General features: G+C 36.9%; 2 protein-coding genes across 2 annotated transcripts; both read left to right on the forward strand.

Annotated features, from left to right (window-relative positions):
* The first annotated feature begins 351 nt into the window (after positions 1-351).
* LOC145017653 (putative NADH dehydrogenase [ubiquinone] 1 alpha subcomplex subunit 5, mitochondrial) lies at positions 352-2,039 on the forward strand. Its single transcript, XM_078975647.1, has 2 exons — positions 352-796; positions 1,631-2,039. The coding sequence occupies exons 1-2, from the start codon at positions 472-474 to the stop codon at positions 1,828-1,830; spliced, it is 525 nt and encodes a 174-aa protein (XP_078831773.1). The 5' UTR covers positions 352-471; the 3' UTR covers positions 1,831-2,039.
* A 13,926-nt stretch (positions 2,040-15,965) lies between these two features.
* On the forward strand, positions 15,966-17,566 carry UGT88A1 (UDP-glucosyl transferase 88A1). Its single transcript, XM_078973337.1, has one exon. The coding sequence runs from the start codon at positions 16,043-16,045 to the stop codon at positions 17,432-17,434; it is 1,392 nt and encodes a 463-aa protein (XP_078829463.1). The 5' UTR covers positions 15,966-16,042; the 3' UTR covers positions 17,435-17,566.
* Positions 17,567-21,311: the final 3,745 nt, after the last annotated feature.

Here is a 21,311-nt window from a genome sequence, read left to right on the forward strand (position 1 = left end):
AAACCAATGAAAAACCTTGATTTTGGACCTTCGGTGCAAGCCGGAAACTTTTTGGACCCTATCCAAAGGTTTTTGCAAACCACAAGGACCAAATTTATAGTTTTGTCTTATTATTATTATTATTATTATTATTATTATTATTATTATTATTAAATAAACAATTCCAAAAGATTATTGTTATATAGGATGACCTATTTATCCTCAAATTTGTTATTATTATTATTATTATTATTATTATTATTATTATTTTTTTTTTTTTGTAAAATACATGTTACTATAAAAAAAATATTGTGGAGTAATTTTCGTGTAAATAGCATAAACCATCATATAAATGGGCCAACGGGTATTGATCCATTTCATAAACGGTAATCTGCGATTCTAATTTCTACACAGCACAAAATTGCTCATCGCCTCCAGTATCCGAGCACCAAACAGGGTGGGAGAGAGATCCGTAGAGAGTGAGAGAGAAAGATGTTTCTGCGGAGGTTTGCTCGGCCATCGTCATTGATGATGATGGCCAGGGTGAAGGAAACAACGGGGATCGTCGGTCTCGAGGTGGTTCCTAATGCAAGGGACGTGCTAATTGGTCTTTACAACAAAACCCTAAACGAGATCCAGCGTGTACCTGAGGACGAAGGCTACCGGAAGGCTGTTGAGAGCTTCACGCGCCACCGATTGAAGGTATGCCAAGAGGAAGAAGACTGGGAAGTCATTGAGAAGCGACTTGGTTGTGGTCAAGTTGAGGAACTCATTGAAGAAGCTCAGGATGAGCTCAAACTTATTGACAAAATGATCGGTACGATTTCCCTCTTTCTCACTCTTAAACAAATCCTTCAATTCGATTATGATAAATTGCGATGAATATTAGGCAAATCATAGAGATGAATTAGGTATTTTGTTTGATCGTCATAAAACATATAGAAAATTAGACATAGCAAGTGGAAGAACATCCACTATGATTCAATTTTTGAAACTTAGAAATGGTTGATCTACTGCTACTGATGGCCTTCGTGGGTGCCAATTTGGGTGCATAGATTTCATTTCACATGTTATACGAATTTAGTTAGTGCGTTGTTGTTGGAACTTGAATTGCTGAATAATTAGTTCAAAACTTAAGTGACGTCGCTTCAATTCTGGTCCTAAGCCACAGCATCCATGTTAGCTTTCCTGATTGAACCATGAAAGAAAAATTCATGGTGTTCTTGGTTTGACTTGTAAAATTTCTCTCTTTTTTTCTGTTACATATTGATCGCTTCTGTTCGTAATTGGTATTCTGATTCTCGTCACCTAAAATTCTTTGATTACTAATCTCTTCTCCACACTCCACTCACTAATTCAGTGCAGTGAATTTCTGAATATATTCCTACAAGTTCTATAATGACATTTAGAACTCAACACCTGAAAACAATACCAACAATTCTCCTGTTGTGAAATCAATGCACATGATTATGCAATTCTACACTGTTGACTGTTTCTATCAACTTTTTTGGCAACAATTCCAACAGAACTTCATTACAAATCATAGGCATCTTGGTTTTTAGCTCGAGTAATCTTATATCTTCATTTCCTTGATTACAGTTTTGTAATAAAGAACCAAAATGTATTGACATCTTTTGGTATCAAATTGCAGAGTGGGACCCATGGGGTGTACCCGATGACTACGAATGTGAAGTAGTTGAAAATGATGCTCCTGTCCCTAAGCATGTCCCACTACACCGACCTGGTCCTCTTCCTGAGGAGTTTTACAAGACTCTGGATGCTATCATGGCTGGAAAATTGGAGCCTCCTGCTAAAAAAGATGAGTCAGCAATCCCTGCAAGTTCCCAATGAGCAACAAATCATGCTTCTTTGTTTCCGGGTTTGTTTCTATTTATAGAAAGCTGAAATCTTTGCTATTTTCAGAATTATTGTTCATGTTTTGTCTGAATAACTATGTGTTTGGAGGCTAATAAACACAGATTCGGCTAGTGGTGTCCACTATGTTTTCTGTAGGGGCTGTTTCTATTTGATTCAATGCTTAATACTTAATTTGGATAGAATGAGTGAATGACTTAATGGGTTAAGCCAAAAAGCTTGGCTTTATGCATCAAGACAATAAATCTTTACGTATTTGCCCTTACTTTTTCCCTCCTTAGTCCTCTCACGTTACAATTGATGAATATTGAGAAATTTGTTTTTTGGAATGTAAGGGTAAAATGGTCATTTAGTGTGTGAAAATAAAAGAAACAGCCACAAGGAATACTTGAAAAAAGTTGATCGAATTTTCTAATATTGCTTTGTGAGACTCTTCCTAAACACCATGAAAGATAAGCACAATTCCGTCATCCTTGACATATTTTATTGTATATAAATAAATAAATGTTTTAATAGAATGTGAATTTGTATTATTTACACTTCATTCTTGATTAAAATGTAATGTCTATAAGTTGCAAACCATTATTTCTCATCTAATTAAAGTTTTATATTAGGGGGAAAGGAATAGTAAGCATTAATATTGGATAAAAGTTGGGAAAGTTTATTTGATTTTTAATATTTTAGTATGCGTAATGTATTTTTTTTTGTGTAATCTACCTTTTACCTGTAACAATAATTAATATACTTGTATTTTTTCAGTCATAAGCAATGTATTTTCTATGTCAACCATTTTGACATGCGATAGAAAATTTATTTCAAAATTTAGTGACTAAGTGTGTAAAAAAAAAGCGTAGTGACTAAATGTATACAAATCCAAAAGATCGTTACTCTCAAGTTAATCATAATTTTAACAAAAAAAAAGCTGACCTTATATGTTGATAAATTGGATGATTATGAGCAAATTAGTGGTAAAAGTTGTTGGAATATATGATACAGAAATAAGAGATGCGAATATTATTAAGTAGTTACCTATGTTTGTATTTATATTAAAATTTCGTTATGAGAAAATAGTATCTTTGATTCATTAATAAGGTGATACTAAACATTATGTAAGAATTCTATATATTGAAAAGTAGGATACCTAAATGGAATGATGTATCAAGTGAACGTAATGGGATAATGTTTAAAATGAAAACATAGTGATTACAATAAAATGAAGTTTTAAAACTCAGAATAAATTCAACGAAACAAAATTGATCGAATGTTTTTCTTGTAATTACAAAACCTCACACTCCCTATTTTATTTGTATAATGTATTTATTTAATAGCATCTTTTTAGTTTTATAAAATTTATCTGTTAAAAAAAACCGACAGATGATTTATATCTAATGATTAAAGGATGTTAATAACCTTGAACAAGTGATGGAATTCGAAGTATTCGGTGGTGGTCTCCTCAGAGATCAAGACTAATCTACTTATACGAATTCATGTCTATTTATGAATCTTTATGGTAAAGATGTTATTATAGCCTCCTATAAAACAGGGGAAAAAAATTTATCAACAGAGATTCATGGCGTGAAGAAAGAATCGAGTACCATAGAGGCATTTTCACACTTTACATCATGATGACGAAGACAACCAGTAACAAATGGACCATAGGATTATCAATTATGTGTTCAAACGTATACGTGTAAAAACCGTATCTTTTTTCATACAAATTAATTCATGTTAAGATGATTATTGTACCTAATTTTTGCAATAATTATTGATCATTCAAACGTGAATTTTAATAAATTTATTTGTGAATCAATGTGAATACATTTGTGTATGAACTAGGGAAGAGGCGGTTTGCACCGGACAAACTTTTTTTTTTTTTTTTTTTTTTTAATTAATATTTGGTAGGTTATGTATACAAGAATCAAAACAATGTTGTGCAAGGCAAACATGGACACTTTATTTGCCCCGATAAGAATTTTTGTGTATATTATTACATAGTTACATCAACATCCAACACTTTTAAATAGTATTCATGCATACGGAGGTGTTTATGCAACAATAGATGGTAAACTGAAGGCTTTGATTTGGCCTTTCCAATCCTCTTCTTGTCAGTAATTATTGACCTCTTTCTTTGCAATGTTGATGGTGTCACCAACTTCTGTATCTAAGAAGCCTTTCTCACTTCATTACCTGTATGTATTAAATTCCCATTAAACCTGCTAATCAATGAATCAATCTAATCACCCTTCTGCTAAAACATATGTATAACGAAAGAAATAACAATGCACTTCCATTTTTTCTTAGTTATATATAAAGTTTAGATACTAATATGAAATGAAACTTTGGTAACAAAACTTTTTTTTTTTTTTTTTTTTAAACACTAAGTTATGACATTGTTATGGAAACACTATTAAAAGTGAAGGGTGAAGAAGTGTATCACAATGTTAAGCAAAGTATGCTAAGAATTGATATAATTGAATAATTTTTACCACGTGTTATTAGTGATGGAAAGTTTCAAGTTTCTTAGTGAATTCAAGAAGCTTAGCATTGTTATCAAAATTTACCCTGAAAATATAAAATTATTTTTAGTAAAAATACATCATTTTTGACCGAATTTCAGTACTTTATGGTTCACAACAAACGTAGCTGATTTTTTGTTAGGTTAAAATATCAGCAATTTTAGAGAAAAACTAATTTTATTTATCCAAACTTGTAGCACATTGTTACATTGTAATTTTGTGAGAATATTGTTTTATTTTCAACAAAATAAAAATAATTTGAATTAAAAACCATTTGCAGATTGATTTGTAATATTAAAGAGGTACTTACATTGTCAAAATGGTTTGTAAAAAGTATAAGGAGGTAAAGTTAAAACATTACCTGTTTGTGATTATATCTGTTTGTAACAGACATTCCTATATCTCTTTCGAAAAAAAAAAAGCATATTCCCTATATAGGCATCATCCCAAATCTCCATTCACCGGCAAAAGAAGCTAAATGCAAAAAAAACAAAAAGTTAAAAAATAAATAAATAAATGATCATTTCCATAGTAAACTATGATATTCTTATATATTCCAATATGCTTATCAAAATGTAGGTGTATAATTCAATAATGCCTATATATGCGAAGAAAACATTACATCAATTTGGTGAAATGGTAACTTGGAAAAAACAACTTACATCTGCCACTATCTTATTCTTTGTAAGTTTCAGCCACCAATCTTTCTTCCAATAAGAAATTATAGTCATGCTGTATGTTTAACTGTAACGATCAAAAAATTTCAATAAAATTTAAACTTTTCAAAAACATCCCAATTCATTAAGTTATTACAAAAAGGTTTTTAATACATTTATTATCAGAGTATTCCCAGGTCCACATCATAAAGCATAAACACGAGGAGTGTTACGATCACGCATTTGCCTTGCCACGGTCTCCTGAAGAACCTAAAAAACATTAAACCACAACTGTAAGCCCGAAAGCTTAGTGAGATACCCCCAAAATACCAACCACATATACCATACACATAACATGCTGTATCATATTGAATCACAGAACATCCATGCATATCGGGTCTACTGGGTGACTGGTCCGCCGTGTCGGGCCTTCAGTCCACCTGGTCCACCCTCCGAGTCCAGTCATGTCCCTCGAGTCTGCAGTGTGGTTGGTTCGCTCGCACCGGGCCTTCAACCCACCTGGTCCACTCTCTGAGTCTACAGTATGACTGATCCGCCTGTATCGGGCCTTCAGTCGGCCTGGTCCACTCTCTGAGCCTCGGCATGTCTGGTCCGCCCTCGTGAGGCCTACAACCTATCCAGACCGCTCGCTGGGCCTTCGGAACAACCGGTTCGCCCTGGGTATCTTGGCCTACAGCACAAAGCAGGACCCGCCTCAACCCAACTCCAGTCCAAACAACCATGTGCACATAAACATACAATCATATAACAATTCATATTCAATCAAACCGATCTAGCAGATCACGTAACACAACATACTCTAAGCAGGATACCGACCTAACCGGTCACTAGCATAGCATCATCTTATATACCAGGATACCGACCTTAACCAGGTCTCTAACGAATACCATCCTAACTACCAGGATGCAAACATAGTAAAACAGCAACATAAAAATAATACCCGGATTACAATCCGATAAAGGGCCGGCCTTGGTGCCTTAGACCCTGTTGATATAGTGAGGATAACTCACCTCACAACTACTGACTGAAAGGATAAGATCACGCTGCTGAAATCTTCGACCCGAACTCCACCACTGGCTAACACCAACACTGAACTCAAAACAAAACCCAACAATTACCAAAATGCCCCTGGAAGTCAACTGGTCAACCCTTGGTCAAAGTCAAAGTCAAACTCATCCTCCTGACTGACTCTACTCGCCGAGTCAACCTAATGACTCGTCGAGTCCCCATGCTCAGAACTTCCCCAATCCGCGACTCAACTCGCCGAGTCACCCCGAGACTCACCGAGTCTCGCAACTCTGAATCCCCTCGCACTCAACTCACCGAGTCCTCCCTTGACTCGCCGATTCATGACTCAACCAGAAGAATATTAGGACCTCACGACCAGACTCGCCGAGTCCAAGAACAGACTCGCCGAGTCCAAGGCCATCTTCAACCTACTTGCCGAGTTGTTCTTCCAACTCATCGAGTTCCAATCCATCTTCAAGCAACTCGCCGAGTACACCTTTGTGACTCGCCGAGTGCCTCTAGATCTTAACCCATGCAGAAGCTTTCCAGGCCATGCAAATGATCCAAAACATAGATCTACCCTTATACAACCCATCCATCACGTAAAGTGGCAAACTTTACGTGAATCCAAAGAGATCTAGGCATTTAACACTCTAGGGCTATGGTTTGGGACAAGATGGCTTCACCAATCATTCAATAATAGGGACTTTAATGCACCCTAGACCTTTTCCACTTCAAATCTGAGGTAGCAACCTCAGATCTATCCTTCAAACTCAAGATACCACAACCTAAGCTTCCCTCACAACCCTAAAATGATGAATCTAGGAGAACACAGCCCAAGAACGAGATATTACCTCAAAATGAAGCCCCCAACAGCAAGGAATCTTAATCAAAGCAAAGCCCCTTACTCTAAGCCTCCTAACTCTCCAAGATCTTCTTCCAACTTTCTTCTCCAAGGCTCAAATGCACTCAAAACCTTCACAAACACATATCTAGGGTTTCTGGACTTCAAGGGAAGGTAAGGAGGCTGAGGAGAGGGTATAATGTCCTTTATATAGGGCTCATCCCCCAAATTTAGGGTTTTATTTACACAGCGCCTACTCGCAGAGTGCAACCTTGGACTCGCCGAGTTGGCCACTTAACACGCGACCTGAGTCGCGACCCTAATCGCCGAGTCCACCCATGGACTCGCCGAGTCCACCCATGGACTGGACGAGTTGCCCTTCAAATTTACACTTTTAGCCCTTCAACTCTACTCTTGATATTCCGGGATGTTACAATTCTCTCCCACTTAAATTAGGCTTCGTCCTCGAAGCCTGCGGCAACTCAACTCTAGAAATTCTCTCGCATTACAACTCCTGGCATTAACCCAACCAGGTTCCTCAAAGCACAACCATGGAAACCAGAAACTCACTTTCTCCATTCTCGCGGTATCCTGACCACCGTCACAAGCCAGCCACCGGCTTTACCCTCTGATAACCACACCTAACAACTGAGTACCACCCATGATGCAACACTGCTCCAAATCACAACCATCACTCGACCCATATGAGCTATAAATAACCATGCACCACCGGATTCCCGATCTGAGTCCAACTCTATCCAATCCATGCTGACAGAAAGACACATTCTTCAGAGCAACTCCCATGAGTTCTCCTCTTGCAATCACATGCACATGCTGAACTAGCTCTAGCACCCTCGGGTTAGGAAAACCCATTACACTAACGACCCTCAAAACATCCCTCAGGATGAACCACTACAGCACAATTCCTTCACCGCAATCAAATTGGGACTCCAAAACTCCATCCTTGCATCCCTTACGAGCCTCTTGACTTTACACCCTCGGAATTTCCTTCCGTAACCTCGGCAGACATCCAAACCGGATGTGATTCCATACCACCGCCGCACACACTGCGCCATAACCATAATTGGAACACCCCAATCATAACTTCGCACTACTAATTCACTTCCGTGACTTACATTCCCTCTCAGAGCTACATTCCTTTCCCTTTTTCCTTACCAAGGAGATCCACTTGGCAGTCTTGACACTACCACAAGTGGCACAGTGCTCACCCAATACTACACCGTTTCCTTATGGCATAATCGCTATCCGATGCACCATACATAATCTGAATCCACTCGAGAAGACTCTCAAGTCCACGCTTGACTTCCCAACATGATCAATATCCGGGGCCAGACCTTCTAACGCTAACATATCACGACATACTCAATCCATTTCCTCGCACCGATCTAACAACACATGCAGAGTCTTCAGCATGACTGGACCGCCTTACGCGGCCTTCAACCAACTGGACCACTCTCATAACCTTCAGCAGACCTGGACCGCCCTCCAGGGCCTTCAGTCTAGCTGGACTGTCCTCCGAGCCTTCGGCCTGATTGGTAGTGTGACATCCCCAAAATCACGGCCAGAAAAGACCGATTTTGTTTATGCTTTATAAAAATCAGAGTACTTCATTTTATAAAAATGTTGCGGAATTTGTTCCCAGAAAAACATGGTGAATACGTTATTAAAAATTTTTTGAAGGAACGTATTCATTTCATTTTAAAACGTTTGGGATGTCATCGTTAATACAGAAACATAAGCATAAACAGAACTTACAATTATTTACACTAGTGATCTACATCTCTTTAAATCTCTCAGTGTAATGTCACTTCATATCAACACCTGTGATATAAATAAACTGAGTGGGCCAGGTTGGGAAACCTGGTGAGTACATAGGGTTTCAACCCACAATAATATAATTATTATGTTTAAACAATCAAACAATCAACCCAATTACCCATCCCCATTATCTTCTTTAGTCTTAAGGATCTACCCTAAGAATCAGCTGTTCCTCGTTTATTTATTCCTAAGGATCATCCTAAGGAATCGACACGAAGTCCATCATTACCAAGGCTTATAGAATATATCTGGTGAACACGTAGTCCGAAACATCTGGTAAACACTTAGTTCAAAAGTAACTAGTGAACACACTTAGTTCAAAATACCTAGTGAACACACTCAGTTCAAAGATACCTAGTGAACACACTCAGTTCAAAATACCTAATGAGCACCTAGTTCAAAACACCTACAGGTTACGAGCTTACTAGCGTTCCACCGGACCGTCTAGTATCGCCCAGGGTCATCATCTATACTCCACTAGATGACTGGATCACTGACAACATTGATGTCTCCTATCGTGTTATCACAAAACAACTATTTCATCTACCCATGTTTTACCCAACACATTTTGTAGATATAAAATACATATACAGTTTAAATCATTTAAAACATGTATAAAAATCATTCACCCAGCATAGACAGCAAGTATTCAGACAATATGCACACACAACACATAATTTATATTAAAATACTTCATATCTATGTGTAAGATGAAAGGGACTATGCACTCACCTAAAAGTTATTACAAAAAGGTTTTCAATACATTTATTATCAGAGTATTCCCAGGTCCACATCATAAAGCATAAACACGAGGAGTGGTACGATCACGCATTTGCCTTGCCACGGTCTCCTGAAGAACCTAAAAAACATTAAACCACAACTGTAAGCCCGAAAGCTTAGTGAGATACCCCCAAAATACCAACCACATATACCATACACATAACATGCTGTATCATATTGAATCACAGAACAACCATGCATATCGGGTCTACTGGGTGACTGGTCCGCCGTGTCGGGCCTTCAGTCCACCTGGTCCACCCTCCGAGTCCAGTCATGTCCCTCGAGTCTGCAGTGTGGTTGGTTCGCTCGCACCGGGCCTTCAACCCACCTGGTCCACTCTCTGAGTCTACAGTATGACTGATCCGCCTGTATCGGGCCTTCAGTCGGCCTGGTCCACTCTCCGAGCCTCGGCATGTCTGGTCCGCCCTCGTGGGGCCTACAGCCTATCCGGACCGCTCGCTGGGCCTTCGGAACAACCGGTTCGCCCTGGGTATCTTGGCCTACAGCACAAAGCAGGACCCGCCTCAACCCAACTCCAGTCCAAACAACCATGTGCACATAAACATACAATCATATAACAATTCATATTCAATCAAACCGATCTAGCAGATCACGTAACACAACATACTCTAAGCAGGATACCGACCTAACCGGTCACTAGCATAGCATAATCTTATATACCAGGATACCGACCTTAACCAGGTCTCTAACGAATACCATCCTAACTACCAGGATGCAAACATAGTAAAACAGCAACATAAAAATAATACCCGGATTACAATCCGATAAAGGGCCGGCCTTGGTGCCTTAGACCCTGTTGATATAGTGAGGATAACTCACCTCACAACTGCTGACTGAAAGGATAAGATCACGCTGTTGAAATCTTCGACCCGAACTCCACCACTGGCTAACACCAACACTGAACTCAAAACAAAACCCAACAATTACCAAAATGCCCCTGGAAGTCAACTGGTCAACCCTTGGTCAAAGTCAAAGTCAAACTCATCCTCCTGACTGACTCTACTCGCCGAGTCAACCTAATGACTCGTCGAGTCCCCATGCTCAGAACTTCCCCAATCCGCGACTCAACTCGCCGAGTCACCCCGAGACTCACCGAGTCTCGCAACTCTGAATCCCCTCGCACTCAACTCACCGAGTCCTCCCTTGACTCGCCGATTCATGACTCAACCAGAAGAATATTAGGACCTCACGACCAGACTCGCCGAGTCCAAGAACAGACTCGCCGAGTCCAAGGCCATCTTCAACCTACTCGCCGAGTTGTTCTTCCAACTCATCGAGTTCCAATCCATCTTCAAGCAACTCGCCGAGTACACCTTTGTGACTCGCCGAGTGCCTCTAGATCTTAACCCATGCAGAAGCTTTCCAGGCCATGCAAATGATCCAAAACATAGATCTACCCTTATACAACCCATCCATCACGTAAAGTGGCAAACTTTACGTGAATCCAAAGAGATCTAGGCATTTAACACTCTAGAGCTATGGTTTGGGACAAGATGGCTTCACCAATCATTCAATAACAGGGACTTTAATGCACTCTAGACCTTTTCCACTTTAAATCTAAGGTAGCAACCTCAGATCTATCCTTCAAACTCAAGATACCACAACCTAAGCTTCCCTCACAACCCTAAAATGATGAATCTAGGAGAACACAACCCAAGAACGAGATATTACCTCAAAATGAAGCCCCCAACAGCAAGGAATCTTAATCAACGCAAAGCCCCTTACTCCAAGCCTCCTAACTCTCCAAGATCTTCTTCCAACTTTCTTCTCCAAGGCTCAAATGCACTCAAAACCTTCACAAACACGTATCTAGGGTTTCTGGACTTCAAGGGAAGGTAAGGAGGCTGGGGAGAGGGTATAATGTCCTTTATATAGGGCTCATCCCCCGAATTTAGGGTTTTCTTTACACATCGCCTACTTGCCGAGTCCAGCCTTGGACTCGCCGAGTTGGCCACTTAACACGCGACTTGAGTCGCGACCCTACTCGCCGAGTCCACCCATGGACTGGCCGAGTTGCCCTTCAAATTTACACTTTTAGCCCTTCAACTCTACTCTTTATATTCCGGGATGTTACATTAACTATGTGTCATTTTGACTTTAGAACTCTAAAAACAAGTTCCACATCCTTATGTGTTCCTTCTTGTTTTCTCTTGAAAGAATTGTCTCTTGGTTTCACTGGGTGTCGAAACGTTTTCACGAATATGGAATATGATGGATACATTCTATCTGTAAGGTAATACCCAAACTTATATTCATTTTCATTCACTATGAAAGAAGCATCTGAGGCATTTCCTGACAAAATATCATCGAATATTGGTGACTGATCAAGAACGTTAACATTGTTGTTCAAACCCGCAACCCCCAAAAAAGCATGCCAAATCTATAAATATTGGTAAGTTACAACCTCTAAAACCAACGAATACATTCCATGATGACCACTTGCTTACTGACATTTCCACGCCATGGGACAATTTCTCCATTTTGAGTGTGCAATCAATGCTTCCAAGCATACCCAGAAAATCATGTTTTTCTTCGTGCGCCGCATATAGTTGTTATATATCATTCAACGAAGGTTTGTGTAATGCCCGATTCCAGGTATGTATTTTAATAAATAATTTATTTATTTTTTCAAAGGGACTCGACGAGTTGGAGGCCCCAAACTCGTCGAGTAGAAATGGGATTTTGGACGCGGGACTTGAAGTCTACTCGACGAGTCGAGAAGCCTCGACTCGACGAGTAGGGCTGTCAGAGTGAAACCCTGATTTTCAGGGTTTGCACCCTATTTAAAGACCTTAACACCCCCATTGCGGCCTCCCTCATCGCCTCCCATAGTCCAACAAACCATAATTCGTGATCTTCAGCTTTGTGAGAGTGTGTGAGTGAAAAAGGAGTGAATCTTGGGTGTTTTCTTGAAGGAGTGGAAGCTAGAAGTGCTTGGTTGAAGGAAGGAGCTTTAGATCTAGAAGAACAAATTCATCTCCAGCTCATTTGAGGTATAAAGTCTATACCTTGTCTATTTGTTTACAAGATATCTTCATGGGGTAGTTTAGGGACATTTGGAGCATATCAGGGAACCATTCATGGATGCAAGCATGTTTTGGAGTAATAAATTAAGATACAGAGTCTTTGACGGACTTCATGACATAAATGTGCCAAGTTTATGGCCATGGGAGTCCCATGCATCATATGAATCACTTTTTAGGGCTTTTTGAGCTAAATAACCCATGCATGCACGTAAAGTTAGAAACTTTACGTGATATATCGACCCTAGGGAACTAGATCCGTGTTTTGGATGAATTAAGTCTGACTAAAATCGATTGTATGGAATTAGACTATGGGGGACTCGACGAATTGTTCATATGAATCAACGAGTTGGGTCGTGGTCCCCCAACCTTTTCTGTTACTGAGTAAACTCGTTGAGTCTAGGAGATGACTAAGCGAGTTGGACATGTCTTGGGCTTGAAGATTGAAGAAATCGACGAGTTCAAGGAGGAACTCGGTAAGTTATGAGCAAAATGTCCCGAATCTGTATGAAGGAGAACTTGACGAGTCTAAGGAAGGATTCGATGAGTTCCAACGAAAAGTCTCGATCTTGTCATAAGGGAGAACTCGATGAGTTAGATGGTAACTCGACGACTTGGATTGCGAGTTCGATATTCTTTGATTTATGGAACTCGACGAGTTGTCGGACCAACTCGGCTAGTTGAGTCAACCATAAGTTGACTTTGACCAAAGGTTGAATTTGACTAGGGTGTTGACCTTGACTTAGACTTTGACTAGAATTGACTCTAAAGGGGTTATGAGTATTAAAGGATATCAAAGGATATTGTTATGTGTAGGAGTTTAAGAGGAGTTGATACCATTACAAAGGACAGTTTAGCTACTTCATGAAATTGAGGTGAGTTACCTTCCAGTAGAAGTGGGTCGTAGGCACCAATGTCGACCCACTAGTAAAAGCTATAATAGAGATGACTTTCTTTGTGATAATTATATGGGTTGTCACTATCTGTTATGCTTATGTGCTAGTCTGCTATGATGCTATGTGATAGTGGTAGGAGGTGTACGATGGACCCCAATACTAGTCGATAGGGCCGAAGGGGTATGCCAGCACCTGGATAAGCTAGACAGTATATGACTTATATGTTTATGCACTAGGATACTATGTGGTAGTAGTACAGGGTGAAATAGTCCCTGATACCGGTCGAAAGGACCGAAGGGGTAAGCTAGCACCATGATATGCTAGACAAGTTACCAGTCGAAAGGACCGAAGGGGTAGTTCAACACCTTGATATACTAGGTAAGTTACTGGTTGAAAGAGACCGAAGGGGTATCTAGTACCCGAATATGATAGACAATATGTGTTATGTATGGTATATGGTATGATGGAGGAACAAGCTAGTACCCGGATATAATAGACCGTATGTGTTATGTAGCTAGTACCCGGATATGATAGACAATATGTGTTATGTATGGTATATGTAATTCTTGGGATTTGTACAATGACTTTATTATTACGTTATGACGTGAATTTGAGATTTACGTTCTATGGTTTTTTATGAAATGAAATAACTTAATGATGTTTTCTATAAATTGTTTTATGAATTGCTATATCAAAAATGAAAATTTTCGTCTGTATTTTTGGGATGTTACAGTTTGTGCAAATAAATGTCACTAAGGTTTCGACAACACCTCTCGCCACTTTATACAAACTTTCTCTTGCAGTTCTATATACGTTCTCATATAATTGCCAATCGAATCGAATAATTACCCTATAGTCATAAGCTTAATTATTGCAACATATTTCTGCAACCTTGTGAACTCGCTTACCTCTAACATCATATCTCATTTGGAAAAATTTATACCTAAACATATATTTAATATGTAAAATAATGTATTTAAATTATGTAAAAGCTATATTTGAACTAAAAAACCTGCTTTACAAGGTGGTGACTATCTGAACGATAGTTACCTAGTTCGTGGTTCGCTCCGGTATGGGAACGAGGTTCGCCATATTTACCGTATCCGGTACGGAGGGGGGGTAGGTTCATTTTGGAACGATCCGGTACGGTGTACCATTTAGTTTGGTACAATGTACTAAATTCCAAAATCAAAACATGAATTTTGAGTTAATTTGGGAAATAAAAGTATAACATGAATTAAAAAAGAAGAGTAGAAGTGTAGAACAGATTTGGATGATGGAAATTGGAGATTTGGATGATGGAAATTGGTATGCATTTGTAGGTATATATACATGTTAGTGGTGTTGTGGTGTGTACTAGACTCTAGAAATCGGAAGTTAGAACAGCTGAAACAATCATTGTAGAAGATGATTTAACAAATTGAATATTATATACAAATTTATAGTAGTCAGAATAAGAAATTGAACATTAGTGTGTAAGATGATTCAGTAAATCAGAAGAATTAAGAGTCTCTAAGAGTCGTTGTGGAAGAGTCGGCAGTTTCCGGCCATTCCAAAATCGGTGAATAAAAATCAGAAATCGGCATACTAATTTCATAAATTGAACCCAAAATCGCGTTTTGAAACTACTGGATTATTGAATCAAACTCATTCCAGGTACTGATTTGGAACTATCTCGACTCTGTACAAATTTACAATCCGGGAATCGTTTGGATCGCTTTTGTACCACGATTGGGTACGAAATGATTTGGTACGGGGTTCGTGGCCATCTGAGCGCATTAGATAACTATGATCTGAACAAAAACATTTTTCTACAAACGAACATTCTTTTTAAATCGCGTGGCTGGTAGACACAATCATTTGCAAAATAATCGTGAACTAGACGTTTATTTCCTTTTTTGCGATATCTGTTTAACGTCACACATCATGTTATTAATGGAGCTAGATCTGATTGTAGTAGCATATTCGTACAATATTGGTACATTATAACGACGAAGATATCATCATCGTCATCATCGTTGCACGGGTTGAATGAATCTTTTTTTTTTTTGGAATTATTATAAGTTTATTAGATATAGAAAAAAGTAATGTTTAAAATAAAAATAGTAGTATGTATTTATAGGTAAATAATTTTTTTTTTAATTTAAAATATACTGTTAAAAGAAAACTGTCAAAAAAAAAAAAATAATGCTTTGCAGTTCGTTGGCCTATCAACTGAACTTCAAATAAGAGAGGGGTTTAACGATCAGCCACGTAACTAAAACGGCTACAGCCGTTGTCCACAAGGAGTGCTCTACAAAATGAAAAAATGATTTTTTTTTTTTTTATATTTTTTTTATAATCGTTTGTTTCAAAGGAGAATTCAGATTTCAACATATACCTATTTGACTTTTCCATTAATATTTGATACGTTATTACAAGTACTGTTTGTTTTTGTTTTTGTTTTTCCAAAATTGTCAAATTTGAAAAGTACCCAAAAATATTATATTAACAACAATTCAAGTGCTCTACGTCGTTCCCATTTATTGTTGTATACTATAAGTTTCACAATATTCACACTTTCTCTCTAACAACGCACTCAAACATGGGGACGATCATTCTGTATCCATCTCCAGGGATGGGACATCTCATATCAATGGTGGAGCTTGGAAAACTTATCCTCAAACACTATCCTTCCTACTCCATCGTCGTCCTCACACTCATCCCCTCCTTCAACACCGGTACCACCGCCACCTATGTCCGCCGCATCTCCGCCACCTACCCCGCCATCACTTTTCACCACCTCCCTGATATCCCTCTTGACCCCTTACTTTACCCCTCCATGGAAGCCATCATCTTTGACCTTATTCGACTTAGCAACCCCAACGTCAACAACGCCTTACAATCCATTTCTCAATCCTCTAAAGTCACCGTCTTCATCATCGACCTTTTTTGCACGCCGGCGATGTCTTTGGCTGATAAACTCAACATCCCTGTTTACTACTTCTTCACTTCCGGTGCATGTTGTTTGGCGCAATTCCTTTACGTTCCAACGATTCACAGAACCACCAATGAAAGCTTTAAAGATATGAACAGACTTATCCACTCGCCGGGGTTGCCACCGATACCCTCGTCGGAGATGATAAGCCCACTTCTCGATAGAACTTCTACTGATTATTCAGACTTTCTTGAATTCTGTGAGTGCTTGCCTAAGTCAGCTGGGATCATCGACAACACATTTGACTCGTTGGAACCAAAAGCCATTAAAGCAATTACCGACGGATTGTGTGTCCCGGATCTACCTACTCCGCCGCTGTACTGCGTCGGACCGCTGGTGGTTCCTGGTGAGGATAGTCAACACGAGTGTTTGAATTGGCTCGATTTGCAACCGAGTGGAAGTGTTGTTTATTTGTGTTTCGGGAGTTTGGGTTTGTTTTCTGCTGATCAGTTGAAGGAGATCGCTACGGGGTTGGAGATGAGTGGGCAGCGGTTTCTATGGGTGGTGCGAAGCCCACCGTCACATAATCAAGCTGACCGGTTTCTGCCACCGCCGGAGCCGGACTTGGATTTGCTACTGCCGGAGGGTTTCTTGGATCGTACAAAAGATCGGGGACTTGTAGTGAAGACTTGGGCGCCGCAAGTGGCGGTTCTCAACCACAAGTCCGTCGGTGGATTTGTGACTCACTGTGGGTGGAACTCGGTGTTGGAAGCAGTACGTGCAGGTGTTCCGATGGTTGCATGGCCGCTTTATGCTGAGCAGAGATTTAATAAGGTGGTGTTGGTTGAAGAAATGGGATTGGCTCTTCCGATGGATGAGTCAGAGGGAGGGAGGGTGGCGGCGACGGAGGTGGAGAAGCGGGTTAGACAGTTGATGGAGGCGGAGGAAGGACAAGCTGTTAGGGAGGTGGCGATGGCGAGAAAACTGGATGCTGCTAGGGCAATGGAGGACGATGGGTCTTCTCGTGTGGCACTTTCGAAGTTGGTTGAAACATGGTAGCTATATGTGGATCATTACACGACAAATTATTGTCGTCAAAAGTATCAAAATAATGTCTTTATTTGTGTATTTTATGTTCACATGACCTTTGAGACTCATGTGTTGAGTTTGTATTGTTGTCCTCTTTGTTAACTACGCTCAACTCAAGAATCAAACGGCAATACTGTAGATCTCATGTTTTTTTAAAACTAAAGTAATAATTTACAAATTAAGTAATAATATAACAGAACAATCGAATCAAATAGCACATTAAACCATAGTCATTAAGATCCCGGTCTTCATTTTTAAAATTTACGATTTTAAAAATCATAAAAGTGTGAGATGTTCTCCAACACACTAAAATTTATGTGAAACAAAATATATGTTACGTTTCTTATTATCTCAATTAGGATCTTAAAATCTCAATATGACCTAAACTCTTTAGAGTCTATGAATATAGTGATTCTTAAACATTTGTCAATTTAACTTGAAATCAAAGATAACATGTTGTAAGACGTATCATAAAGCAAGGCGTATCATAAAACATTACAATTTTATCCACTCATTTTGAATTAAACAACAAAGTCGGACCTAAAGATGTAAATATCCTAAAATATCCAAGACAAGTTAGAAAAAAAAAGGCCCCTATCCATATTATAAGTTTTTATTTTTAAATAAATGTTCATATAATATATTCTAAAAAATTGAACCCTTTACAACTACCTACCTACCCCATGTTAAAGATATATCGTTACACTCATGTTATTTTTTTATGATCTTAAACCTTTATTTGTACATGATCATGATGGCCTTTTGTTTCCTTTTGTGTTTAATATGTTTCTTTTGAATTTTACTGTAACAAGAATTATGCTTCATGTTTAATTCATGTTTAAGAAGTTGAAGTTAATTTCATCCTCAATATATTAAATAACATCAAGTTATAATAGACATTGTACAAACAAGACATCATAAATAAGTTTAACGTTTCTTTCATTTTGGTAGGTTTTTTTGATCTTGGTCATATCTTACTAAGATCACGATCATATAAATCCTAAAACGATTCTAGTTAAGATCCTAATATTGACAACATTCATATAATCGATCATTATTTATGCTTTAATTTTTCTTTTATCACAATTTTGTTTTTCATTACAATAACATCGAATTGCGAAAATAGTCCATTTGGTTTGCTAATTTTTTTTTTTTGGGTACCGTCCAATGAGTTTTAAAGTTGTAGGTTTGTAACTTTTAACATTGTCCGGTTTTGGATTTGGTCATCTTCAAATATGAAAAGACTGCATTAACCCCTTCGTTTTATTTTTACATTTTATACATGTTTTTAATATTTTAATATTTTTAAAATAGAAAAGGTTCACCACATGACCCCCATCAACCCACCCCACCCACTCCACCCTAATCCACCATACACTTCCATTTATCCCAACACTTTTATCTTCCCTCCTAATATCTAAATCATCGACAACCTTTCCCTCATCATCGACCGCCGCTAACACAACCTACTAAATTGTCAGCAACATCTCCTTTGCCAGCTTCAGAAACTCGATCTTTCTCAAATGAGTTTAACGTGCCTTATATATATATATATATATATATATATATATATATATATATATATATATATATATATATATATATATATATATATATATATATATATATATATATATATATATATATAAGTTCATACTAAGGTAATATGTTATGTTGGAAAACACATGTGCATTCGTTTCCTATTTCCGCCGGTACATTGAAGATTTTTGCGGCAAAAATAAATGATTGACTGAAAATGATTCCCCCATTCTCAACATTTTTTTTTTCTCAATTAAACCTTCTCATACATATATATATATATATATATATATATATATATATATATATATATATATATATATATATATATATATATATATATATATATATATATATATATAGCATTAGGTTCATGTGACACGACCTAATTTTGTGAGACCGTGAGATGCATTTTTTTTAGTTAATTCTAGTTCCGAAAACAATATTTAAAAAAACAATTTTGGATTTTTCCATTTATTTTGCATTTTAAAATTATTTTTTAGAATATGTACAATGTAATATTCTATTAGAATATTTCACGTATTTTTAAAAAACAATGAGATTTTTTTTTTATTTTTTTTAGTTAATTCAAGTTCCGAAAATAATATTTAAAAAAAGAATTTTTAGATATTTCCATTTATTTTGCATTTTAAAATTATTTTTTAGAATATGTCAGTGTAATATTCTATTAGAATATTTAACGTATTTTTAAAAAAAAAACAAGATTTTTTTTATTTTTTTATTTTTTTATTTTTTTAGTTAGTTCAAATTCCGAAAATAATATTTAAAAAAAGAATTTTTGGATTTTTCCATTTATTTTGCATTTTAAAATTATTTTTAGATTTGGTCTCACGGTCTCATAAAATTAGAATGGTTTATATATATATATATATATATATATATATATATATATATATATATATATATATATATATATATATATATATATATATATATATATATATATATATAGGGTTATGATCAAATGTGAATGTATAGTTGGATTTAGACCATTGGATTAGAAAAATCAAGTGGTTAAAAATGGGTCATTGTTTTTAATTTCCGATTAATTTTTTTAATTAAATAGTTGATAATAACGTTATTTCTAGAAATTGAGTCATTCTTGATCTATTTTCAAAATGGAAGTCAACATATTAAATGCGTACAACCCGATTCTTTTGTTTCACTGGCTAACATCATTCAATCAAGCTCAAGATTACAGGAGTACGAGAATGAGAAGGCGATCAAGCTTAAGATTACACGAGAACTTCTAATAGAAGTTCACAAACACAACACTTGCTCCATTAATGCTTGGCGATGACGACAATGATTTTGTCGCTGCTCCACCACTGGTAGGTTTTTGTCTCTTTTTTGCAGTTTATTCTTCGAAAATAAGGTTAAGAAACATACATTGTTTACGAATTTACTTGTATTATTTTATAATGTTGTATGGAGTTTTAGTTTATAACAAGTTAGGGTTTTCAAAAAGTTTATTTTATATATATATATATATATATATATATATATATATATATATATATATATATATATATATATTAAAGTTGTGGAAGAAAAGAATAGTAAACTTGGGACACTTTGTTCAGGTTTGGTCCCTTGATTTACATATCCGGTCTCTGTACTTCTTTAACTAATTTATTCATGTCCTTTTGTTTGTGTTCCATTCAATTTCCCATTTTTTTGGCAGAATTGATCCCTGCATTATTGTTGGAAGTTAGGAATATTAAATTTGAGTGTTTTTTTGGCAATTTTGCTCATTATTATTTACCCATTTTGATATTTTTCGTCATTGCAATCAATATTTTTACAATGTTTGGTCTCTTGATTTACATATCCGGTCGTTGTACTTCTTTAACTAGTTTTATTATTATATATATATATATATATATATATATATATATATATATATATATATATATATATATATATATATATATATATATATAAAGTTGTGGGAGAAAAGAATAGTAAACTTGGGATACTTTGTCCAGGTTTGGTCCCTTGATTTACATATCTGGTCCCTATACTTCTTTAACTAATTTATTCATGTCCTTTTGTTTGTGTTTCATTCAACTTCTTATTTTTTGGCAGAATTTGTCCTTGTATTATTGTTGGAAGTTAGGAATACTAAATTTGGATGTTTTTTGGCAACTTTGCTCAGTATTCTTTACCCATTTTGATACTTTTGGTCTTTGCAATAAATATTTTTACACTTTTTTGGAACCTTTTAATATTTAAAGTTTGGCCACAAAACTTTAACGGTTTGACAACTTTGATCCCTTTTCTAAAA

Source organism: Lactuca saligna, chromosome 9 (genome assembly GCF_052625555.1).
Source record: "Lactuca saligna cultivar CGN05327 chromosome 9, ASM5262555v1, whole genome shotgun sequence".
NCBI classification, from domain to species: Eukaryota; Viridiplantae; Streptophyta; class Magnoliopsida; order Asterales; family Asteraceae; genus Lactuca; species Lactuca saligna.

What these genes read in the sequence shown, in the direction of transcription:
- LOC145017653 (XM_078975647.1), top strand. Translation starts at nt 472, where the DNA reads ATGTTTCTGCGGAGGTTTGCTCGGCCATCGTCATTGATGATGATGGCC. An exon ending in ACTTATTGACAAAATGATCG is followed by an intron (nt 797 to 1,630) that starts GTACGATTTCCC and finishes ATCAAATTGCAG; the next exon opens with AGTGGGACCCATGGGGTGTA.
- UGT88A1 (XM_078973337.1), top strand. Translation starts at nt 16,043, where the DNA reads ATGGGGACGATCATTCTGTATCCATCTCCAGGGATGGGACATCTCATA.